The sequence below is a fragment of the Lithobates pipiens genome, unplaced genomic scaffold, assembly GCF_037356315.1.
Source record: "Lithobates pipiens isolate NorthernLeopardFrog02 unplaced genomic scaffold, aLitPip1_a1.2 Scaffold_19, whole genome shotgun sequence".
Taxonomy (NCBI): domain Eukaryota; kingdom Metazoa; phylum Chordata; class Amphibia; order Anura; family Ranidae; genus Lithobates; species Lithobates pipiens.
In genome coordinates, this window is record NW_027507764.1 from 512219572 (window position 1) to 512245992 (window position 26421).

At 43.6% G+C, this 26421-nt stretch overlaps 1 protein-coding gene across 9 annotated transcripts in view; it reads left to right on the forward strand.

Annotated features, from left to right (window-relative positions):
• The window catches only part of RIMS2 (regulating synaptic membrane exocytosis 2), a 982185-nt gene that overhangs the window by 554498 nt on the left and 401266 nt on the right, over positions 1 to 26421 (forward strand). For 5 of the 9 annotated variants that reach the window (XM_077493153.1, XM_077493154.1, XM_077493149.1 and 2 more), the window contains one exon: positions 22019 to 22083. In XM_077493153.1, the coding sequence (XP_077349279.1) occupies positions 22019 to 22083 (65 nt within the window). Of the gene's footprint in view, positions 1 to 22018; positions 22084 to 22250; positions 22460 to 26421 lie in introns of all 9 variants that reach the window. The other 4 variants (XM_077493146.1, XM_077493148.1, XM_077493147.1 and 1 more) reach the window with 1 other exon arrangement.

Sequence of the window (26421 nt, forward strand, 5' to 3'; positions counted from 1 at the left end):
AATTGGTTCACAGAGAAAGCTTGCTCTTAAAGCCAGAGGAATATTCCCAACAGAACCTCACGTAGTATATTGCTGCAGCAATGTCGGTTATTCCAGTGATGTGTAGTGGACCAAATCATCATCTCTGGTGTATTTTGCTGTCAGCAGGAAATGGCGCAGAAGCCATTGCCAGTCTTTGCTGGAAGCATCGTTTAGATCCCCCAGCTCTGTCAACTAATATACAAACAGCTTTTAGTTCAGGTATATATTCCTTTAAAAGTCATGAAACCATTTTTCAATCCAGCTAATGCAGTTGGCTGAACTATATACTGTATATGTCATTTTTTTATATACTGAATTGCAATACAACTGAAAAGAGCATCCAGGATGGAAGAACCTTAAGGTGGGTGTTACCAGTCTTATAGTGATCATGAGTAGTTCATAGAGCATACAGAGGCAGGGCATTGCTATAGAGCTAGAAGAGTTAAAGGATCTAAACTGTAGTCACCCCCCCCCCCCCCCCCCCGCCCATAAGAAAAGGTTGAGAAATGTGGATGGCACAGTTGGGTGTGCCAGATGTGAGCGGTTGAAAATCAGTACAGTAGAGGAGTCCAGGGATTATTATGGAAGGGATTTCAGACCAGAAGAGTGTGACGGGTAGGAGGTGGAGAGGAGTACAGAGAAACATAGAAACGGGACAGCAGAAAAAAGACAGTGTAGCCCATTGAGTCTGCCCATTTATTTTTATTTTTTTGTTGAATGTTTGACAGTGGGCAATATGTGGAGGGTATGACAGCAGGCAGTATGTGGAGGATATAATAGCAGTCTGTAGGTGGAGGGTATGACAGCGGGCATTATGTAAAGGATGTCACAGCAGGCAGTATGTGGAGGGTATGACAGCAGGCAGTATTTGAAGGATATAATAGCAGCCTGTATGTGGAGGGTATGACAGCGGGCATTATGTAAAGGATGTCACAGCAGGCAGTATGTGGAGGGTATGACAGCAGGTAGTATGTGGAGGGTACAGTGGGCAGTATGTGGAGGAATTTAACAGCAGTCAATATGTGAAGCATGTCACACCAAGCGGTATGTGAAGAATGGCACAGCAGGCAGTATGTGGAGTGTATGACAGTGAGCAGAATGCAAAGGGTACATCAGCATGTCATGTGCGGGAGAGAATTGTGGAGGGTATGACAGCAGGCATTATGTGGAGGGTATGACAGCAGGCATTATGTGGAGGGTATGACAGCAGGCATTATGTGGAGGCTATAACAACAGGCATTAGTTGAAGGGTATGACAGCAGGCAGTATGTGGTGGGTATAGCAATGGACATTATTTGAAGGGTTTGACAGCAGGTAGTATGTGGAAGGTATGACAGCAGACATTATGTGGAGGGTATGACAGCAGGTATTATGTGGAGGGTATGACAGCAGGCAGTATGTGGAGGGTATGACAGCAGGCAGTATGTGGTAGGTATAACAACGGGCATTATTTGAAAGGTTTGACAGCAGGCAGTATGTGGAGGGTATGACAGCAGGCAGTATGTGGAGGGTATGACAGCAGGCAGTTTGTGGTAGGTATAACAACGGGCATTATTTGAAGGGTTTGACAGCAGGCAGTATGTGGAGGGTATGACAGCAGGCAGTATGTGGAGGGTATGACAGCAGGCAGTATGTGGAGGGTATGACAGCAGCCATTATGTGGAGGGTATGACAATAGGCATTATGTGGGGGGTATGACAGCAGCCAGTATGTGGAGGGTATGACAGCAGGCATTATGTGGAGGGTATGACAGCAGCCAGTATGTGGAGGGTATGACAGCAGGCATTATGTGGAGGGTATGACAGCAGCCAGTATGTGGAGGGTATGACAGCAGGCATTATGTGGAGGGTATGACATCAGGCATTATGTGGAGGTTATGACAGCAGGCATTATGTGGAGGGTATGACAGTAGGTAGAATAGTTCATCTTTTGACGCATCAATTGTGGTTACTGATTTGCCCATAATTAGCAACCAAGTCACAAAATGTCTGCTCATAGCCATACAGGTATATGACGGGGGAGGAGAAAGCACATCAAAGTAATTACAGAGCAGCAGCATGGGAGCTGAGTGGTTCACACACATAGCTTTACAAACGAAGAATGGAGGTTAAAATCAGTGTCCAGGGAAGAGGCCTACTAAAACTGAAGCCTGTAATTCTGGGACAGGGGAGGAGGCAAGGATCATGAAGCATCCCTGCGGACTCTAAAGGTGGTGAGGAGAATACTGAAACAGGAAGTATGTGTTAGTGGAATTGGGGACAATGGAGGTTGAAAAGGAGACACCGAAATGTAATCAGTTTATTAGCGTAGAATGTGTCACGGAGTCCAGGAACAATGGAGGTAGTGCTGGGGATGTTGGAGATGGGACTGTGCTTTGCTGGGGGTTGTTTAAGCAAGAAATAGGACAGTGGAGCTGATATTCTCAGTGGATCAGAATCAGCGGAGATGATAGTGCAATAAGGAAATGTGAGGGTTATCACACACGTGATGGAGACTGGGTGCTGAGGGCAAAGAAGGGTTATTACATATGTACTGGGGACTGGGTGCTGAGGGGTAAATGCACATGCCCCAGAGATTGATACACATAGGTAGAAAAATGGGTACTGAGGGATTAAAACATACATTGGGTACTGAGTGCTGAGGGGTTAACTTAATGTTCCTGAGCTGGGTGCTGAGTGGTTAACATACTTACCTGGGAAATGAGCACTAAGGAGATACATCACATATACACAGAGGGGTTAGTGCACCTCAAGCTAGTGCTGGGTCCTTAAAGGTTATACAGTATGCTAGGGACAGGTTATTAGGAATTACAAAAATACACGTGTATGCTCTTTGTATACATGTTTGTAAGTGCGTAAATTAAGTCTAAACAAAGGGAAACAAATAAATTATCACTATGTAGGCATACGCGTCTTTACGCGTTTACATGCATCGATATGCAACTATTTTACTGGTCATTACGCAGGAACCTTTCTTCTAGAAAACACGTGTGTAATAACAATAGTAACACTTTTACAGTTGTGTGAATGACGCCTTAAACATGCACATTAGGAAGAGTTGTTAGGCTCCATTCACATTGTAAAAAAAAAAAAAAAAAATGCATATACATGTGTGTGTGTGTGTGTGTGTGTGTGTGTGTGTGTGTGTGTGTGTGTGTGTGTGTGTGTGCATTGGGACACCTGCCTTTTACACACACCTGAACTTTAATGACATCCCAGTCTTAGTCCGTAGGGTTCAATATTGAGTTGACCCACCCTTTGCAGCTATAACAGCTTCAACTCTTCTGGGAAGGCGTCCACAAGGTTTAGGAGTGTGTCTATGGGAATGTTTGACTATTCTTCCAGAAGCGCATTTGCGAGGTCTGATGTGGACAAAAAGGCCTAGCAGTCTCCGCTCTAATTCATCCCAAAGGTGTTCTATGGGGTTGAGGTCAGGACTCTGTGCAGACCAGTCAAGTTCTTCCACCCCAAACTCACTCATCCTTGTCTTTATGGACCTTTCTTTGTGACCTGGACCAAATAATTTGGTGGAAGGGGGATTATGATGTGAGGCTGTTTTTCAGGGCTTGGTTTGGGCTTGGCCCCTTAGTTCCAGTGAAGGGAACTCTTAAGGTGTCAGCATACCAAGACATTTTGGATAATTTCATGCTCCCAACTTTGTGGAAACAGAAAGGCATGGATGAGCGAGTTTGAGGTGCAGGAACTTCCGTCTCACTTCACTGCAGCGAACTAAGCTGGAAGTGGGAGTGGGTACCTGTCAAAACCTGGCACCCACTCCCTGCTTTCCCCCCAAAAGGTGCCAAATGTGGCAGTGGAAGGGGGGAGGAGGCAGACAAGCAGAGCTTCCCCTTTTGGATGGAGCTCTGCTTTAGAGGAGTTGCACCCAAAAAAAGCAAATCGCCACATAATGACTAAAAGGATTTTTTTTATTCAAATACATGATTAAAATCATAGTAAAATTACATGAAATATATATAAAAAAATATGAATAGTTGTATAACATATACAGTGCCTTGAAAAAGTATTTATACCTCTTGAAATTTTCCACATTTTGTCATGTTACAACCAAATCTGTAAATGTATTTTATTGGGATTGTATGTGATAGATCAACACAAAGTGGCACATAATTATGAAGTGAAGGAAAAACGATAAATGGTTTTAATTTTTTTTTTTACAAAGAAATATCTGAAAAGTGTGGTGTGCATTTGTATTCAGCCCCCTTTACTCTGATACTCCTAACTAAAATCTAGTGCAGCCGTTTTGAACCGTACCAACATGGAGGTACCTTTGAAAAAAACGTTCTAGGCTCAGGGAACCCCTGCTAAAAATGATTTTATCTACAATTAATGATACATTAGTGTGATGGTTGGTGGGAAGAATGATACTCAAGTTTGTGGTCACAGAAGATTTCCCCCCTTACAGATAGTTAAAATGTTCAATGGTGTCACTAAAAACTTATCTGAGAGGCAGGAATTGCTCATTGTTCAAGGAACCCCTAGCAACCCCTGGAGGAGCCCCAGGGTTCAATGGAACCCTGGTTGATAAACCCTGATCTAGTGGAACCAATTGCCTTCAGAAGTCACCTAATTAGTAAATAGAGTCCACCTGTGTGTAATTAAATCTCTGTATAAATACAGCTGTTCTGTGAGGCCCTCAGAGGTTTGTTAGAGTACCTCAGTGAACAAACGGCATCATGAAGGCCAAGGAACACACCAGACAGGTCAGGGAAAAAGTTGTGGAGTAGTTTAAAGCAGGGTTAGGTTATAAAAAAATATCCCAAGCTTTGAACAACTCACGAAGCACTGTTCAATCCATCATCCGAAAATGGAAAGAGTATGGCACAACTGCAAACCTACCAAGACATGGCCGTCCACCAAAACGGACAGGCCGGGCAAGGAGAGCATTAGTCAGAGAAGCAGCCAAGAGGCCCATGGTAACTCTGGAAGAGCTACAGAGATCCACAGCTTAGGTGGGAGAATCTGTCCACAGGACAACTATTAGTCGTGCTCTCCACAAATCTGGCCTTTATGGAAGAGTGGCAAGAAGAAAACCATTGTTGAAAGAAAGCCATAAGAAGTCCTGTTTGCAGTATGAGAGAAGCCATGTGGGGGACACAGCAAGCATGTGAAAGAAGGTGCTCTGGTCAGATGAGACCAAAATTGAACTGCTTGGCCTAAAAACAAAACACTATGTGTGGCGGAACACACCAAGCCCACTGTGAAACATGGTGGTGGCAGCATCATGCTGTGAGGATGCTTTTCTTCAGCAGGGACAGGAAATCTGGTCAGAGTTGATGGGAAGATGGATGGAGACGAATACAGGGCAATCTTAGAAGAAAACCTGTTATGCCGCGTACACACAACCGTTTTTTCCGTCAGAATAAACTCTAACGGTCTTTCCGACTGAGTTCCGCTGAAACGGACTTGCCTACACACGATCACACCAAAGTCCATTAGTTTAGAACGAGATGACGGGACTAGAAAAAGGAAACTCAATAGCCAGTAGCCAATAGCTGCCCTTACGCCGTTGTTGGTCCAAAGGAACAGCATACAGACCAACGGTTTTCTCGATAGGAATTGATTCCGTCGGAAAGATTTAAAACATGTTCTATTTCTAAGCCCATCGGAATTTTTGAAAAAAAAGTCAGATGAAGCCCACACACAATTGGAATATCCGATGAAATTATTCCGTCTGACCTTTTCTGCCGGAAAGTACAGCCGTGCGTACACGGCATTAGAGTCTGTAAAAGACTTGAAACTGGGGTGGAGGTTCACCTTCCAGCAGGACAATAACCCTAAACATACAGCCAGAGCTATAATGGAATGGTTTAGATCAGGGATATGCAATTAGCGGACCTCCAGCTGTTGCAAAACTACAAGTCCCATCATGCCTCTGCCTCTGGGTGTCATGCTTGTGGCTGTCAGAGTCTTGCTATGCCTCATGGGAATTGTAGTTCTGCAACAGCTGGAGGTCCGCTAATTGCATATCCCTGGTTTAGATCAAAGCATATTCATGTGTTGGAATGGCCCAGTCACAGTCCAGACCTAAATCCAATTGAGAATCAGTGGCAAGACTTGAAAATTGCTGTTCACAGATGCTCTCCATCCAATCTGACAGGGATTGAGATATTTTACAAAGAAGAATGGGCAAAAATGTCCCTCTCTAGATTTTCCAAAGCTGGTAGAGACATCCCCAAAAATAGGGCAACGACCAGAGCTAAAATGGAATGGTTTAGATCAAAGAATATTTATGTGTTGGAATGGCCCAATCAAAGTCCAAAACTAAATACAATTGAGAATCTGTGGCAAGATTTGCTGTTAATTGCTGTTCACAGATGTTCTTCATCCAATCTGACAGATCTTGAGAGCTTGAGCTATTTTGCAAAGAAGAATGGGCAACAATGTCACTCTCTAGATGTGTAAAGCTGGTAGAGACCCCAAAAAGACTTGCAGCTGTAATTGCAGTGAAAGGTGGTTCTACAAAGTATTGACTCGGGGGGGGGGGGCTGAATACAAATGCACCCCACACTTTTCACATATTTATATTTGTAAAAAAAATTGAAAACCATTTATCTTTGTCCTTCCACTTCACAAATTATGTGCCACTTTGTGTTGGTCTATCACATAAAATCCCAATAAAATACATTTATGTTTTTGGTTGTAACATGACAAAATGTGGAAAATGTCAAGGGGTATGAATACTTTTTCAAGGCACTGTATGCATATAGAAAGCCAGTTGATATCCTAAGACTCAACGCGTTTCGTGAAGCAATGTTCACTTCTTCAGGAGAGAGTAATATTTTGTAGGATATCTGTGTAGAGAAACCATGTCATTATTATGTCACAATTAAAAAAAGAAAAACAAGCCAAATAGCAAAAAGGGTGTCTGCCATAGGAAAATATTCTCAAAAGCAGTTGCCCAACAAAACAAGGCACAACGTACCCACTAACAATACAACATAATTGAGAATATACTGTATGTTGTATGGTTGGTGGGTAATGTATGTCTTCTTTTGGTTGGCAACTGCTTTTGAGAATATTTTTCCCAATGGTAGATACCCTTTTTAGGCAATTTCTGTGTATGAGAGCTCTCCTAGGGACTGAACTGCACCATCATTGTACCTTGGCCTAGTGTATAGAATCTAAAAATATGCATCTAAGAACATGCGCTTTATGAACTTAGGCATATAAGCGCATGTACAGTATATGCGTTTCTAAGCACATGGGTTAAAGGGGTTGTAAAGTCTCATCGTTTTTCACCTTAATGCATTAAGGTGAAAACCTAAGCTTCTGCTGACCCCTCCCCCCCCCCACCCCGCCCCAGAGCCTTTTCTAACCTGAACCCGTCCGTGCCAGTGACAAGCAGGAGCCCTGGGGCTCCATCCGCTGTCTCAGGTCCTAATTGGATAGAGTGATAGCAGCAGGAGCCATTGGCTCCCGCTGCTGTCACTCAAATCCAGTGACATGGGAGCTGGGGGCAGGGCGAGTCCTGCTGTCTGTGCCAAGGGATGCCGCAGCAGGACTCAGGAGCGGGCCCACACAAATGCCCCCATGGAAAGTGTCTCTCTGTGGGGGACACTCAATGATGAGGAGGAGCCAGGGACACCCCAGAAAAGGAGGATCGGGCTGCTCTGTGCAATACCCTTGCACAGAGCAGGTAAGTATGACATGTTTGTTATTTTAAAAAAATAAAAATAACATTTACAATCACTTTAAGGAAGAAATAAATGAGCATAAAACGAATTCTGTATTTTACTGATCATTATGCAGGAGCTCTACCCCTAGAAAACACATGTAATAGCACCAGTAACATTTTTACAGCCGTGTGAATGAGGCCTTTAAGTCACAGATGGACAATTTACAGGTTTGTGGTGTGTTAATGCACACATGCGTTTACCACGTTTTATGTCACCTGTTAGCGCTCATTGCCTTAGAGCAGCCCATTGGGAATAATGGGATTTCAATGCACCCAAAACGTGTCAAAAATCAGATGTGACCTATTTTTTTTTTTTCCATAATGCTATTCTACTATGCATTGTCATGCGTTGCAGAACACTGCAGCGCAGATGTGTTGCCTTTATTACATTGGGATGCCATTTAAAATAAAAGACTCTTTAATGCATGTTACTATGATGCAGACGTGTAAATGCCCTTAAAGTATTTTTGTGTTGTGTGTAATCACATGCAGTCCTTATGAAACTATAGCATTTGAAAATATGAAGCTCTTATTGTGTCCTACATACCAGAAGGAATATCAGATAGTGCTTACGCTGAGCCTGCTGATCCTTTCTGCTGAATTGGGAGAGATGGGACAGAGCTGGGGTGATGAGCACATCCTAATCTTCTATCTCAGGGGTTGACAAATTTGCTTGGAATCTAGGAGCCAGCTAAAAAAGTTAGGAGCCGGGTCCGTGACGGCGATCTGGACCTGTCCCTGGCCTGACATGGAGACGAGTGAGGGGAAGATAGCCCCCAGCCCCCCCCCCCCCCCCCCACCTGTCTCCAAGTCATTGCCCATAGCTCTTAGAGGGACATTTTATTTATTTTTTTCAAATGACAAATTTTTTTTAAATTGCATTTTAGTGTAAATATGAGATGTGAGGTCTCTCTGACCCCAGATCTCATATTCAAGAGGACCTGTCATGCTTTTTTCTATTTTTACATTCCTTGTAATAGGAATAAAAGTGACACACATTTTTTTTTTTTTTTTTTAAAGAACAGTGAAAAAAATAAAAATAAAAGTTAAAATAAAAAAAATATATATTTTAAACGCGCCCTGTCCCGCCAAGCTTGCGTGCAGAAGCGAACGCATATATGAAAGCGGTGTTCAAATCACACATGTGAGGCATCGCTGCGATCGGTAGAGTGAGAGCAATAATTCTAGCCCCAGACCTCCTCTGTAACTTAAAAAGTGCAACCTGTAGAATTTTTTAAATGTCGCCTATGGAGATATTAAAGGGTAAAAGTTTGTCGCCATTCCATGAGCGGGCGCAATTTTGAAGCATGACATGTTTGGTATCGATTTACTCGACGCAACATTATCTTTCACAATATTAAAAAAAATTGGGCTAACTTTACTGTTGTCTTATTTTTTTTTTTTATTAAATACATTTTCCCCAAAAAAGTGCGCTTGTAAGTCCGCTGTGCAAATACGGTGTGACAGACAGTATTGCAACGACCACCATTTTATTCTTTAGGGTGTTAGAATAAAATATATATATAATTTTTAGGGGTTCTGAGTAAAGGGAAGGAAGATAGGCTGGCAGGCAGGGAAAATTAGCATTGCATCCATTAGCATTGCTGGTTGTAATTCCAACGGCCACCACAAGAGGGCGCCAGATTCCAGAAGGAACCATAGGATCGTAGAAGGCCTCAAAGCCGGGGGCTAAATTACCGGCCGCGCGGCCCGACGCGATCGCGCCGGGGGGGTCCGCGGAGACAGCATACCCCCAGCTGTGCTGCCCCAGGCGCCAGTTAGCTAATTCTAGTCGCAAATGCGACCTGGCGCCCGGGTTTTGTCGAGCCCTGTTCTATCTGCTCTGTGCTAGGAAGCAGTGGCTGCTGGTGCTCAACATTTGGGGGGGGGGCAAACAAACTAAAAAATTCAGAAAAATACCCCCATTAATTGCAGCCACTGTGCCATCAAACACAGTCACTGTGCCATCAATTGCAGACGCTGTGCCATCAAACACAGCCACTGTGCCATCAATTGCAGCCACTGTGCCCATCAAATGCTGCCAGTGTGCCCATCAAATTCTGCCAGTGTGCGCATTAAATGCTGCTAGTGTGCCCATTAAATGCTGCTAGTGTGCCCATAAAATGCTGCAAGTATGCTCATTAAATGCTGCCAGTGTGCTATCAAATGGTGCCAGTGTGCCCATTAAATGCTGCCAGTGTGCCCATCAAATTCTGCCAGTGTGCCCATTAAATGCTGCCAGTGTGCCCATCAAATTCTGCCAGTGTGTCCATCAAATGCTGCCAGCCTGCCCATTAAATGCTGCCACTGTGCCATCAAATGCTGCCAGTGTGACCAGCTCGGCGTCTTCCCGGCACTTACCTTGTCTTAGTGGGGCAGCGGGTGATGGCGACGAGCAAGGTCCTTCAAGCCAGCGTCTCCTGCCGTCCTCATCTCCCGACTTCCGTCCTCTCCTCCTGATAGGCATCCAATAGTGGCGCCTGTCATTTCAGCCAATCAGGTGACAGGTAACTGACCCGAGCACCTGAATGGCGGAGAGGCGGTTCAGTGTTAGGAAAGCGAATGATTCGCTTTCCTAACACAGCTGAGTGAACTGCCGTTTTTGACGCCTATTAGAGCTCTAATTGGCTCTAATCAGGTGCTTCAAAAATGCACCCCGCTGCTGTAATTCAGGTGCCTGGCACCCGAAAAAGGGGCCAGATGCCTGAATGGGGGGGGGGGTGGAAGCGGCAGTCATGGATAGATTCATGCAATGCACGAATGTATCCATAGCCATAGTGCACAGAGGGGGTGGCAGGAGAGAGGGGGCGGCAGGAGAGAGGGGGCGACGCCATGCGCCCTTGATGCACGCGCCGCCACTGCTAGGAAGCAGAATTGACTCACAGGAGAATATATTGTTGCTCTTAGACAATGTCAGTTTTATTTTATAAAGCAGCCAACAGAGGCGTCAAACTCAATTTCACTGTGGGCCACATCGAATTATGGTTGCCCTCAAAGGGCCGGCTATACTAGGTGTACAGAGCACCCCCCCCCCCCCCCCCTAACTTATATCAGATGTCAAGATGTAACTAACCATCAAAAGTCAAGTGTCGGAAGTCAGCTGCCGGAGTCTGCTGAATGCTGAGACCAGGGTAAGTGTAGATGTGGGGGTTCTGCAGCTGCATGGAAAAGCACAGGATCTGGCGGGTAACTTCTGTCCTCCTCTCTGCTGCTGACTGCTGAGACGGGGGGCAGAGATGAGACTCTCTGTAGCTAAATGGAGAAGTGCAGGATCAGGTGGAGTAGATCCGTCCTCCTCTCTGCTGCTGACCATTGAGACGGGGGAGGGAGGCAGAGGCGAGCCTCTGCCTGGCTGTATGGAGAAGCACAGGATCTAGTGGATGAGTTCAGTTCTCCTCTCTGCTGCCAACTGCTGAGACCAGGAGGGAGCGGAGACAACAGGGGTACTGCAGGTGCAGGAGAGGTGCGAGGGCCACATGAAATGGCCTGTTGGGCTGGATTCGGACCTTGTGTTGGACACATGATCTTAAATTATACTGTACAAACATGTAGATCCAAAAACTGGTTGCACAGATAATAGTTCACTATTTGAGTGGTGTGGTGCTTATTATAAACAACTTTTTGTGCGTTTACAGGTTTTTCTAAAGAGATTGCCAGTACAATGAGTCCATAATATGATATAATGTGATAAAATGACATATAACATAACACAATGTCATATAATATGATTTAATATAATATCATTAGGCACGTGGGCCTAAGAAAACTGAAACACTATCAAGCTTATTTAATAAGGTAGTGTAAAGAGAACAAATGTGTAGGAATCTACAGCAACCAATAAGATTTCACCTTTGCTCAGGTCAGAGCAGTTAGAACAATGAACTATATCTCCTAATTGGCTGCTGGAGGTTAAAGCAATGCTCTTTGCCTAATTAAATAAAGATCACATTATGTGCTGTGCTGTCAGAAATTGTTATGTGTTATATCAGAGTGACATTGATTGCTGGGAGCTTGCTTCACATGGTGCCCAGGGTATTGCTTTTTTCCCAGTATCCCCCTGACTTTGTTCTGTAACATTCCAGCAGTCACTGGTTTCATTGTACTCACTGCTTTGCTTTGGCTTATCAAATGTTTTAAATTATAGGTGCTTCTTGTTAATAAGTGGGGCATTTATTTAAAAAATCTGATAACAGTTCACCCAGTAAAAGCACATATACTTTTTTTTTTTTTTTGCTCCATTCAAAAAAAAAAAACAATTGTCATTATGCTATTTCCTGTGCTGGTCGAATTTTTTGACCGATTTAAAATGGAGAATAACACATTTGGCCACTAGATGGTGGCAATTTACATAAGAATTCCCTAACAACTAACAACTTGGCACCATCCAGATGCCAAGTGCATGCATTATTTGACAAAAAGAAAAAAAAAAAGATCTGCAAAGGATGCAACCGAATAACAATAATTTTTGTGCCCTATTCGCACAAAACGAATGCACATGCTTGAGCGCTTTTTTTTATAAATACACCAAAGTGTCCAATGGTAATAGATAAGTCCCTTTTCTTATGCCTTTTGTAACTTAGGCCCCTTTCACACTGAGGGCGTTTTGCAGGCGCTATAGCGTTAAAAATAGGACCTGCAAACCGCCCTAAGGCTGGGTTCACACTGCTGCCGTGTACGAGATCGGATGTGATTCGCACCACACTGCAGTGCAAATCACATGCGATCTCTGTGCGATGCGATTTCAGCCATACAGATAGTATGGCTGAATTCGCATCGCATCCGGCCCAAACTCGTACAGGACCCTTTTTTTGGTCCGCAGCAGAATCAGATCGCATGGGTGTTCACACCATGCGATCCGATTCCTGTCCGAGTTTTCAGATCGCACTGCGATATGCGAACTGATTTGGAGGTGTCATTAACTTTTCACTGACACATAGGGCACTGTGAACGGCCGCTGGGAGGCATGCGATGTGGGAACCCACAGTAGATTCGCAGCGTTCCCGCATCGCAGCAGTGTGAACACAGCCTAATAGAGCTACTCCAATCCAGTGTGAAAGCCCGAGGGCTTTCACATTGGAGCAGTGCGCTGGCAGGGCGTCAGAAAAAGTCCTGCCAGCAGCTTCTTTGGAGCGGTGAAGGAGCGGGGAACTCACCGCTCCTCCACTGCTCTTCCCCATTGAAATCAATGGGGCAGCGCTGCTATTCCGCTGGCAAAACGATGCTGCGGTGGCAAACCGCCCATCTAGTGGCTAAAACAACGGTATAGCGGCACTAAAAATAGTGCTGCTTTACCGCTGGCGCTGGTGGCTGCACAGTGTGAAAAGGGTCTTACTGTGATCTGAACTGGCTTAGTGTTATAAGCTTTCTTGCTATCCTCTGTAACTCTATGTAATAGAGATGAAGAGAGGAAAGGGGTTTAGTAGTCCATATCAGGAGAGCAGCCTATGGACAATGCTGCTCGTCCATAGATATAGTACAGTGAGAAGGTGACAGAATCACCAGTTGAAAAAAATCAAAACTTGAAAGAAAAAAGTGAATGCAGCCACCACATGTATTACATAATTTTTTTACATATTTCGTAGCGACTGCCCGTTTTTACCACCCCTTTGCTGCCTATGTGAACTTAGCCTTAGAGTTGGGGTTAAAAGTCAATAGATCATTTGCAGTGTTGAGTTAAAAGTTATGGTTTAGGTAGGCGATGGGTTAACAGTTAGGGTTCAGGTAGGAGATTGGTTGAGTGTTTGGGCTCAGGTAGGAGATATGTTAAGTGTTAGGGTTCGGGTAGGAAATGGTTTAAGTGTTAGGATTCAGGTAGGAGATGGGTTAAGTGTTAGGCTTCAGGTAGGAGATGGGTTAAGTGTTAGGGTTCAGGTAGGAGATGGGTTGAGTGTTTGGGTTCAGGTAGGAGATGGTTTAAGTGTTAGGGTTCAGGTAGGAGACAGTTTAGGTGTTAGGGTTTAGGTAGGAGATGGGTTAACTGTTAGGGTTCAGGTAGGAGATGGTTTAAGTGTTAGGGTTCTGGTAGGAGATGATTTAAGTGTTAGGGTTCAGGTAGGATATGGTTTAAGTGTTAGGGTTCAGGTAGGAGAAGATTTAGGTGTTAGGGTTCAGGTAAGAGATGGTTTAAGTGTTAGGGTTCAGGTAGGAGATAGGTTAACTGTTAGGGTTCAGGTAGGAGATGGTTTAAATGTTAGGGTTCAGGTAGGAGATGGTTTAAGTGTTAGTGTTCAGGCAGGAGCAGATGGTTTAGGCATTAGGGTTCAGGTAGGAGATGGGTTAAGTGTTAGGGTTCAGGTAGGAGTAGATGGTTTAGGTGTTAGGGTTCAGGTAGGAGATGGTTTAGGTGTTAGGATTCAGGTAGGAGATGGCGTAGGTGTTAGGCTTCAGGTAGGAGATGGGTTGTTACGGTTCAGGTAGGAGGTGGGTTAAGTGTTAGGGTTCAGGTAGGAGGTGGGTTAAGTGTTAGGGTTCAGGTAGGAGGAGATGGTTTAGGTGTTAGGGTTCAGGTAGGAGGAGATGGTTTAGGTGTTAGGGTTCAGGTAGGAGATGGGTTGTTAGGGTTCGGGTAGGAGGTGGTTTAGGTGTTAGGGTTCAGGTAGGAGATGGGTTGTTAGGGTTCAGGTAGGAGGTGGTTTAGGTGTTAGGGTTCAGGTAGGAGGTGGTTTAGGTGTTAGGGTTCAGGTAGGAGGTGGGTTGTTAGGGTTCAGGTAGGAGTAGATGGTTTAGGTGTTAGGGTTCAGGTAGGAGGTGGTTTAGGTGTTAGGGTTCAGGTAGGAGGTGGTTTAGGTGTTAGGGTTCAGGTAGGAGGTGGTTTAGGTGTTAGGGTTCTGGTAGGAGGAGATGGTTTAGGTGTTAGGGTTCAGGTAGGAGGTGGTTTAGGTGTTAGGGTTCAGGTAGGAGATGGGTTGTTAGGGTTCAGGTAGGAGGTGGTTTAGGTGTTAGGGTTCAGGTAGGAGATGGGTTGTTAGGGTTCAGGTAGGAGGTGGTTTAGGTGTTAGGGTTCAGGTAGGAGGTGGTTTAGGTGTTGGGGTTCAGGTAGGAGGTGGTTTAGGTGTTAGGGTTCAGGTAGGAGGTGGTTTAGGTGTTAGGGTTCAGGTAGGAGGTGGTTTAGGTGTTAGGGTTCTGGTAGGAGGAGATGGTTTAGGTGTTAGGGTTCAGGTAGGAGGTGGTTTAGGTGTTAGGGTTCAGGTAGGAGATGGGTTGTTAGGGTTCAGGTAGGAGGTGGTTTAGGTGTTAGGGTTCAGGTAGGAGATGGGTTGTTAGGGTTCAGGTAGGAGGTGGTTTAGGTGTTAGGGTTCAGGTAGAAGGTGGTTTAGGTGTTGGGGTTCAGGTAGGAGGTGGTTTAGGTGTTGGGGTTCAGGTAGGAGGTGGTTTAGGTGTTAGGGTTCAGGTAGGAGGTGGTTTAGGTGTTAGGGTTCAGGTAGGAGGTGGTTTAGGTGTTGGGGTTCAGGTAGGAGATGGGTTGTTAGGGTTCAGGTAGGAGGTGGTTTAGGTGTTAGGGTTCAGGTAGGAGATTGGGTTAAGTTTTGGGGTATGCTTAACAGAGAGAAGATACAGATGTCTAAGGTGCTCTTGACTACTTTCAGAGTGGAAAGCCCTATGGTGAGAAAACCTGCACCAGGCTCCTGGCACTGATGGGTAATGTACCGAACGAAGCGGCCAATTCTCAGCTATCGTATCTGTGTCTCCTGTGTAACCGCCGAATGTGTTTAATAAGAAGAAAAACCTTGTGTTTCCGATGCCTACTGTACATTGTTGCTTTGCTAAACACTTTCATGTAGAGAGTACAAGGCCTTTAAACTGTAACATGTTGAGTGTGTATCAGACGCCTCTCCCCGGAGGAAGAGTTCTTCATCTGCTGACTATGCTGGGAAATTAAACATATACCGTGAGAGAGAAGCATTAATTATGTGAAATTATTAACAAAATGATTAGGCTGCAGTAAACGATCATTCATCCCTTAGGAATTGCAGCATCATAAATAGGTTTGAGAATTTTTCGAATGTTCTGCATTGAAGGTGGAGAGACGCTCAGGTTGAGTTCTTTGGCACCTAAACACAAAGACAGATTGTTGAAGCATGCAAATGATTTCCATGCAGTTGTTCGGGAACAGTCCATAGGGCAGGAACAGCTGCTGGAGCAGAGCGGGCGGCAGAAAGATATTTTTGGACGGGCGGTTTCATGGTGTATAGCTGAAGTATAGTGACAGCTGATGTGCCGGGGTCTGAGCAGGGCCAATATTATCCGATCGGTCAGGACTTGGATGCCGCTACGTGCCGGCACAGATTAGGGTTACACTTTGCTTATAGCGGATATTTTTATGCTGCGATAGGTTTCCTGTTTGGGCTTGGTAAGGGTTAAACTCGAACTCCAGGAAAATACAGAAGAAATGAATGCAGCTCTGTATTCATTAATAATTCATCGCATTTATTTTTGTAAATCCAGCTATTGTAGGAATCTGAATTTGTCTTTGTCACGGCCTCCTGCAGCCCCCTGTGCAGCAGCACTTAGACTGGCACAGAGAAGGGCACCAATCTGGTGGGCTGCAAGCAAATGTACGAACAAGGAACGTGCTGATAGGAGGAGAGGGCAGAGAGAGCTTAGGCTCCATTCACACTTGTGCGATTTGTGGTGCGACTTTGGACATCCAGGGAGCATGACAAGTTGCATCCCATTCTTAAAGTCGCAGAAATTTTGAAAAGGTGCCGGCGGTACTTTGTTGAAACTTTCGATGCGATTTAAATCCATTGGGTGTAAACGCAGATCAAAGTCACACCGGAAATCGCATCAAAATTGCGCTCCAAAGTCGTCCTGCAAAGCGTGTGACTTTGGAGATGAGCTAATGTGAATGAAGCCTCAGAGATTATTATTGATATTAGTGGTGCATCAAAATTAAAATTCCAGGACCAGAACCAAAACCAAAGATTCAGGATGCACTTGAAACCGAAGCGGACAGTTTAAAAAAAAAAAAAAAATTATCACTAGGGGGTGTTTTTGCATTGAAGTCTATGAGATGCAATTTTGCTTTGAAGTCACTAGGGGGCATTTCTGCATTGAAGTCACTATGGGGATTTTTTGCATTAAAGTCAATAGGACCTGATTTTACATTGAAGTCAATGAGACCTGATTTTACATTGAAGTCAAAGGGACCTGATTTTGCATTGAAGTCAATGAGACCTGATTTTGCATTGAAGTCAATGGGACACGATTTTGCAATGAATGTCACTAGCGGCATTTTTGCATTGAAGCCACTGGGACGTGATTTTGCATTGAGGTCACTAGGGAGCGATTTTGCATTGAAGCCAATAGGACGTGATTTTGCATTAAAGTCACTAGGGGGCATTTTCACATGAAAAGTCAATGGGACGCGATTTTGTATTGAAGTCAATGGGACCCATAAAAAGAAATTTGTGAGCTGCAATATAATAAATACTTGCTTTTGGGCTTAAAGTACAACTAAGCCCCCATTCACACTGAATGCGACTTTGAAATCTTTGCTACTTGGCTTGAAGTCTCACGATTTTAAAGCCGCAGGTCAATGCAATTTCTGGTGCGGCTTGTCTGTCATCTGTGCGACTTCATGCATAGATGTCTATGCAAGTCACACCTGAAACCGCATAAAAAAGTGCAGGAACCTTTTGTTTTAAATCGGTGCGACACCGCAAAGTCGAAGTCGCGCCGATTTAAACAGTTCCATTGCCGACAATAGGGTGCGATTTGTCACGCAATTTGGACCTGTCGAATCGCATGACAAGTCCCACAGGTGTGAATGGGGGGTCTAAGGCAAAACTTTTTTTTTTTTAGTTTTGGATAGAATGGAGAGGGATTAGGACTCCTGTCAGTTTTTATCGCTGTCTGTGTTCCCGTGCGGGAGATTCCCCCTCTCTGTTTACAATTATCATTGAAAGTGAAAGTAAAAGAGAATCACAAATTTTCAGTTGCCCGCAGAAAAGTAATAGAGGGGAAATTTAGTTCTGGTAACCTGGGGGTCCCCAAGGAATTTCCTTAATTTGCAGGGATTTCCTCTCACTTCCTGTTTGGCTATGGGACAGGAAGTGAAGGGAAATCTCTGCAATGGGATACAGATGGCAAAAAAAAAAGTGACAGGGGTTATAACCCTTCTTTTCTCTATCCATAATGTAAAAAAAAAAAAAAAAAAATGTTTTGTATAGTTCTACTTTTATAGCTCTGTATTTCAGATTTGCCTGAGTTCAGTTTTAGGAACTCTCAGCCTCAGATTGCACACAGAACGCACTGCACAAGTGAAGGGATTTTACCGTTTATTGGTTCAGCCAGAAAAGCCCTTTAAATATCTACCAGAGAACTGTGTATTCTACTTGCGTGTTCCGTGTATACTGGTCTGAGCTCTCCACAATAACTCCATTTAATGAGGCAGTGCAAACCAAATAATAGCGTGCAAAGTGTAGTAAACCGTTAAGAGCCAATCAGATGTCACCATTTAATGGCTTGCAGCAGCCAAAGAACTGTATGATGTTTTGTTCTATTAATTAAATTTCTCTTTTTACCATTTGAAGATTTCCTATTAACTGAACATTAACCATTTTTTATGTTGTTTCCTATGTTGTTGTTGATGTATGTATGTATGTATTTTTATATAATTATGGAGATGTATATATATTTTGCGAAGAGTGTATTTTTGCTAATTTTTACCTATAAAGGCATTTTGGAGAAAGCAAATGTATTTGATGTTCATAGCAACCAGCCAAGACAGGTGTCCGTGTTTGTACCGCTCTGTGATGCGTCTTCTGGCGAAAGGGTGTTTTTGTTGCCTATAGCAACCAGATTTTGCTTCTCTTACCTACATTTGAAGTAACATTTAGAAGCAGACTAGTTGCTATGGGTAACTACATCCTTTTCCTTTGACACATTCCATACATGTGGCCTAGTTGGCATTATTTATCAAACTGTAGAAAGAACCTCTTCAGACAGTCACTATGCCGTGTGTCATGTAGCAACTACTCCGATTTAGGTTTTTATTTTAAAGTGTTACTAAACCCACAACAGTAAAATCAGTCTGTATATGCAGTAAAGCATGCTTGTTATATTCATAGTGGAACATAAGGGGTTAATCCTCTGCATTGTGTAAAAAGCCTGCTTGATCCTGTCTTCTCTTAACCTTCCCTTCTTCCACTGTCCCCAATCCATCTCCTTATAGAACAGAGGCTAATGGACAAGCTGCACATGCTCAGTTGGGGTGTTTTGCTAGAGGTTTTTTTTTTTTGGGAGAGGGTCAGGGGTCCTGCAGCCTGATAGAACAATCAGGGCAGAATGAAAACTCCACCTACGAGCTTTAACCAGTTCTCTGCTGGACACTGATAGAAGTCACAAGACTGCTCTAACTGCTGATGAGAAAAGGTATTTATGTTAGTTTCTAAGTACTAAAACTATTGCATTTCCATGTTTTGTGTACTGTGGGAGACCAGATATAGTGGATGCAGAGTCCTGGGTTTAGTGACACTTTAAAATTGATTTACCCGTACTGGTTTAAACCTGATTGCGTAATGAGAGATGAGGCCTCATACACCATCCGGACAATGGCTGGATTTGCCCTGAGGCCCAGCCTTTTACCTTCCATTCCACAAACCCAGGCTTGTACAGTAAGGCCTCATATACACTGGCGTTTAGCCCTGGTGCATTAGGCTTCGTCCTTTTGTGTGTGGGCAGAAGGCACAGGTATACTGTCCAGCCCCACTGCCAGCAGCCCATAACCGTCTATGAGAGGCCAAGAGCTGCTGTGGTTGGGTGGTGCACTGAGTCCTACAAACATTTTGGTAGTATGCACCCAGGGACTAATACCCAGAACCCAGCCTTCTTATGTTCCGTGCATTCATCCCTTAGTGCATACTATCCTTAATGCTAGTACTGCTTGGTACTTCATTCATCTGCAGTAGCTTTCAACTTCTCATAGTTTTAAAGGCTGTTGGAAGAATGGCTGGATGGTGCACCTGTGCCTTCTGCCCGGACTTAAATGCCGGAGCCTCATGCAATGGGGCTAAATGCCCAGTGTGCATGGGGCCTAATAAAAAAAAAACGATATATTAAACATCACAGCCACCAATCACTGTCTAGCCTTCAGGGCTTCGAATCTGCCGGTGGAGGCAGTACCAAAGCTTGGTCCCTACTGTCTGAGAGCGTTCTTCTCTTACGTTGGTAAATAAGGGCCATTTAAGATCTTATTGGCTACCCTGGGCAACACAGAAGTTCTCGTTTCTAAAAGGTGAAAGATAGCTAGAACTTTTTTTTCTTAGCAACCAATCTCATTTTCCCAGTTCAGGTGATGGAATGCCAACTATAACTGGTTGCTGTGGACACCACTAGGTTTTTTTCTTCTCTTTGCTTTAATGGTCATAGGGCATCCTGTCTCATTTATCAAAATGTTTTTCGTAAGAACTGTCTGTATTGCTCCACAGCAATCCTTCAAATTGAAACATGCTGTAAAATGCAGATGAAGGCTCAAACTTTGAACACAGCTATTGCTGTGGGGCAGGAGGGACATTTGATATTGAAGCAGACCTATACTTTTAAGACCAGCCAACACAACAAGGTTCCATTAAACTTTAAATTATGGTGGAAACTGTGAAAGACTTACCTCTGGCATAGGGTTTTCTGTGGCATTTGTCATGTGGTCTCTGCAGATGGGATGGATCAGAGTTAGGACACACAAGGACTGCCATTGCCCTTCTGAAGATGCTGGTTGTTAGGCCAGTGAACTGATTATCTAGGTTCAGCAATAAGGTTTGAGTCACTGACCAAGAAAAAGTATGCAAATCTGTAAAGTCAGGCATCTTCATTTGTATATGTTCCTAAGGAGGGGATACAAAGTATAGGGCAAACATGACAGCTAGGAAACTAGCATTTGAAGAATGGGAAGTAGCAATGGAAGCCTCCACGTCCCACTTAGGAAAGGTTACCCTTAGGGCCCATTCACACCAGTGTGTGGCAAAATTGCATGATATAATGCCCAGTTCACCATGCAATACTGCAGAAAACCCCAACACACCAAGAAAGCGCACTGCAAGGCACATGTTTTTTTAGCACACAGCAAAGCATGTCAATTTCACATTTGTACTATGCAGTGTGAAATGTTAAAAATAAAAAAATGACAATTGTGCATACCTGGTAAAATATTTGTTGTGGTGTGTTGGCAGCCTATTCAAAATAAATGGGTTGTCTTAACACACACATTAATGCACAACATAATGCATTGGACCATTGTGAATGGGCTCCTAAGGCAGACCTGCTAATTGGCTATCTCCTACTGAATGTCATTCACCCGTGTGCCTTCGGCAAAGACCACATAGCCAATCAATGTCATTCTTCTGCATTCCTTTGGTACAGACCATGTGACTAGTAAATGCCATTCTTCCACCTAACCCGTAAATGTCATTCTCTGGTAAAGACCACATGACCAGTGAATGTCATTCTTCTGCATCCTTTTGGCAGAGACCATGTGACCAGTGAATGTCATTCTTCTGTGTTCCTTTGGTAAAGACCACATGGCCAGTGAATGTCATTCTTCTGTGTCCATTTGGTAAAGACCATATAACCAGTGAATTTCATTCTACTGTGACCCTTTGGTAAAGACCACATGGCCATGGCCAGTGAATGTTATTCTTCTGTGTCCCTTTGGTTAAGACCACATGACTAGTGAATGTCATTTTTCTGTGTTCCTTTGGTAAAGACCACATGACCAGTGAACGGCATTCCTCTGTGTCCCTTTGGTAAAGACTACATGACCAGTGAATGTCATTCTTCTGTGTCCATTTGGTAAAAAACTACATGACCAGTGAATGTCATTCTTCTGTGTCCATTTGGTAAAAAACTGCATGACCAGTGAATGACATTCTTCTGTGTCTCTTTGGTAAAGACCACATGACCAGTGAACGGCATTCTTCTGGGCCCCTTTGGTTAAGACAAGGTCACCAGTATATTCTATGCCCCTGTGTTCCTTTTGGCAGAGACCCTGTGACAAGTGAATGTCATTCCACTATGTCCTTCTTGGCAGAGACCATGTGACCAGTGAATTTTATTCTCCTGCATCCTTTTGGCAGAGACCACGTGACCAGAAAATGGAGCCCCCTACAACAAAGATACGATATTCACAACTGAAACTCCACCACAAATTTGATAGGACTTAAAAGTATAGGTCCATTAAAGAAATTTTGATAAATGAGGGCCTCTCCGAGAATACACCATAATGATTAACTGCCATGTTATGTCTTTGTCTCTTCTATCCTCATCTCTCCCTCTCTGCACTGTCTTCTCTGTCTGATCCACACAGGTGACATGGAGTATTGGATGGAGCACACCTCTTGGCACAGCAGTGAGGCATCCCCAATGTCTTTGGTGAGACATGCGGGGCCGTAACATCCAGTTTCCTTTACCATCCACACCTCCCTTCGTTTTTATTTATACCTATGCATGTTTTCTTTTCCTTTTTATATATATACATATCTATATATATATACATATATATATATATATCCTTTTTTTTTTTTATCCCACACTTGTAGGGGACAGTCAAAGGGGAAAAAGAAAAACTAGTGAGCAGGCAGTTTTGTCGGATTCTAACACCTTGTCTGAAAGACAAAAGAGAATGGTGTGCTTTGGAGCCCACTCATTGGAAGAGGATTTGGAATGGTCTGAGCCTCAGATTAAAGACTCTGGGGTAGACACGTGTAGTAGCACCACCCTTAATGAGGAGCATAGCCATAGCGACAAGGTACTGACGTTGTGGAAGCCTGCATTTTGATCTGCTCATTTGGTCTTCGTTTGCTCTCTGTCACTCATTGAATTTAAAACATTTTTTTAACGACCAGGCAGATGGGGTTTATTTGAAGACTGCAGGGTAGTCAGGGGCCACTGGCCAATGACAAGCTACCATTTTGGCAGTTGGGACTCATAACTGCTGTCTTTGAATGAGCTCCAGTCTGTTTTATAGACACTGTAGTATTTCTTAAGGTGCAGAAAAGAAAAACAAAACTGAAAGAAAAAAAAAATATATATATATTAAAAAAAAGAAAAAAATAGACAAAAACCCCATTTCATTCTTGTATTGCCACCCTTGGCAGGGCAAGAATATAAAAAAAAATTGCCAGGCACCAAGAATTGTATTTTTGTTTGTGTAATTTAGACTGTGATATCTTATTTATTCGCCACATTTTATAACCACTGAGGTTGAATTGGCCGGGTCAACGGGTTCAAGAAATAAAGAACATGACAAACTACAAACAATAATTTTTAAAAACAAATTTGGGTCTGTTTTCACAGAAAAGTTGTTTTTCTTTTTTCCCTTTCACTTTCATGTTATGTCCGTCCTCATCTGTTGTCCATTGTTTTTGTGTTGTTTGTGTTGTAGTGTGCCATTCATTGTTTATTTTGCGTTTAGCTTGACAGCAGTCATGACACATGTCAATTTTTCTCAATGTGTTCTCTATTTGTTAAATCTGCATGGAGCATGAACATGTGCTAAGCTAGAGGAACAGCTTTGATTACACAAGTTATATTGTGCTAGGTTAGAAATCATCAATTGCACCCATTCTGAAGCTTACCCAAAAATGATTCTGCAGTTATGGGTAGTCATCAATGAGTAGGATCACCTCCTGGGCTTCTTCTATCTGTGGGAAGATTTCCCCCAGAAGTTCCTGTCTCTTCCCCTTCCCATTTGGCCATAACAAAGGTGTCACCTCCTTATAGTAGGGGCCCTCTTATTTGTTTGGTATTCATTAGAAACATCCAAGGGTGGAATAGTGCCCTCAACATTTAAAGTGATTGTAAACGATCACCTTGTAAAACAAGCCATTCAGTTTAAAATAAATATGAACGGCAAAACGTTTTTGTATAGAAAAATAAAAAAACATAAAAAATTCCCCTTTTCCCTTTTTTTATAAACAATTTCATTCCCTCGGTTCTCAGCTGCATACAGGGGGAGGGGGCTGGGTAGAAGCAGCACATTGAGCTAGCTAGTGAATGGCTGTGCGGAAAGGGGGTGTGGGGGGTCGCGTCAGGACAAGTCTGATCATTGGAGGAGAGCAGGCTGATTTCCCAGCACAGCTAGAGAGCTGACTTTCCTGCTTAGTGTGGTCAGTTTTTTATTAGGAAAGCAAGGGAACTAGCAGGAACACTAGGTATTCCACACAAGGAAAGCAATACAAAGAGAAAAGGAGACTTTCCTATACAAGTACATGGCACAGCAGGCACATATGCACATATCGGGAATATGAAGTGTTGGGGGTAACAAACACTTTAAATTTGTAATGTTCATGGTGTTAGCCAATTAATTTGGGAATACTTGCTGTCTCAGCCTTAAACCCCTTTCACACTCACACACACGTTTTTCAGGCGCTTTTGGGCTAAAAATAGCACCTGTAAAGCACCTGAAAAACACCTCCCCTGCAGTCTCAGTGTGAAAGCACTCGGGAGGCGATGCATTAGCAGGATATTAAAAAAAGTCCTGCAAGCAGCATCTTTAGAGCGGTCTATACACCGCTCCGCCACCATTTCTGCCCATTGAAATAAATTGGGCAGCGCTGCTGAAGCGCCTGCAAAGCACTACGACAGCGGTGCTACATGGGGCATTTGACCCCTTCATCAGCCGCTAGTGGTCGCTTTTAACCCCCGCTAGCAGCCGATGAAGGGATTAAATAGCACTGCTAAAATTTTACCATCAACACCCACCTGCTCCAGTGTGAAAGCAGCCTTAGCCCCCGTACACATGGTCGGAAATTCCGACCACAAAATCCGACTGGTTTTTTCAAACGGATTACACGCGGTCGGACAAAGTTGTCCGAAAATCCGATTGTTCGGAACGTGATGACATTAGATGGTTACGACAGGAATACGTTCGGGCTAGTAGCCAATTGCTTTGGTCTCCAAATATGATCTGAGCATGCGTGGCACTTTGTCCGATTGGAATTCTCTACAAACGATCGGACAAAGTCCAATAGGATCATGTTGTCGGAAAATTTTATATCCAGCTCTCAAACTTTGTTGGTCGGACATTCCAACAGAAAAAGTCTGATGGAGCCCACACACGGTCGGATTATCCGACAACACGGTCCGATCGGGCATTTTCCGTCTGAATGTCCGACCGTGTGTGCGGGGGCTTAGAGGTATCAGAAGCAAACGCTTGATTCAATGCACAAGCAACCTTGAAGCATCACTTCCTGGTGAAGTTGACAATATCTAGTTTTATTTAAAGTGGAACTTTAGTCAGAAAATAAAGTCCTGCTAGATCACTTTAGGCTGGCCCCTTTTGCAGGTATTGGTATGTAAAACATTAAAAATAAGTTGGCTATACTGTGTAAAATCCAGTAATACACTGTCTCACCCTGCTCTGCACATGCTCAGTTGCTCCCCATTTTTGGCATTGTGTCGAAAGTCAGAGCTACTAGAGGCTGATTTGCTGATAGCCTAAAGATTTACCACTGCTTAGGGGCTCTGGGCTTCAGCAAAATGGCAGCCTTCAGCAAGAAAAAACAGGAACAATGCTGGAGGAAATTTACACCACACACTAACACTAAGCCCTTGTACACATGGTCGGACATTCCGACGGAAAATGTCCGATCGGACCATGTTGTTGGATAATCTGACCTCTGGGCTCCATTGGACTGTTTCCATCGGAATATCCGGCCGACAACGTTTTAGAGCTGGGCTATACAATTTTCCGACAACATTGTCCAACGTTAGTAGAGAATTTCGATCGGACAAAGTGCTACGCATGCTCAGATCAAATTACAAGACCAAAGGTATTGGCTACTAGCCTGAACGTAGTCCCATTGTAAGGAAATAACGTCATCACGTTCTGAACGATCGGATTTTCCGACAACTTTGTCGGACCGTGTGTATGCAACACCAGTTTCGGCCAAAACCCGACGGATTTTGTTGTCGGAATGTCCAACAGTGTGTACAAGGGCTAAGTTTTGCCTTCAGTTAAACTTTAACTACATGGTCTTTTTAGCTACACCATGGAATGTGCATGGAAACTGCACTGCACTGGAAAAGGCATTTACATTTCCAAATTTTAATTTCCAGAAGAAGGGTTCTAGGGAAAAATATATGAAGGGAGAGAGAAAAAAGAAAGTAACCTTTTAGGGTTAAGAGTGATTTAGATTAAAATGAACATTTTAGACCGGTTTTGTAAATTTACCATAGAAAGTGTACAGGGGACCAGAACATTTTACTTAGTTTGGGATGCAATAGGGTAAGGTTAGAGCTTTAGTTATGTTATTACTGTCTGTGTCCCTGACGGAGATTTCCTTGCATTTCCTGCCAGGAAAGCAAGCGATGGCTAATCTCTCCAATGGGGACATGGACAAAAACGCATTTTTAGTAGAATATCTCTTCAATGGGGACAGGCACAAAAACATATTTTAGTAGAATATCTGTCCAATGGGGACAGAGACAAATCACATTTTTAGTAGAATGGGGAAATGCTAGACCTTCTGACAGTTTTTTTTACTGATGTCCATGCATTCCTGTCCTCATTACACCTAACCCCCCGTTTCTTCAAAGAGGACAAGAAATAAAGGAGCATCTCCACAATGGGGTCACAGACAGAAATACAAATCTGAAGGTTTTGTAAGTTTTTGGCTTGTTTAAAGTACAACCCAGGCTAGGCTGTGGACATTCTATTATTCACATATTTTTAACATACATATTAAAAAAGTCCTTGCTGACTTCTAT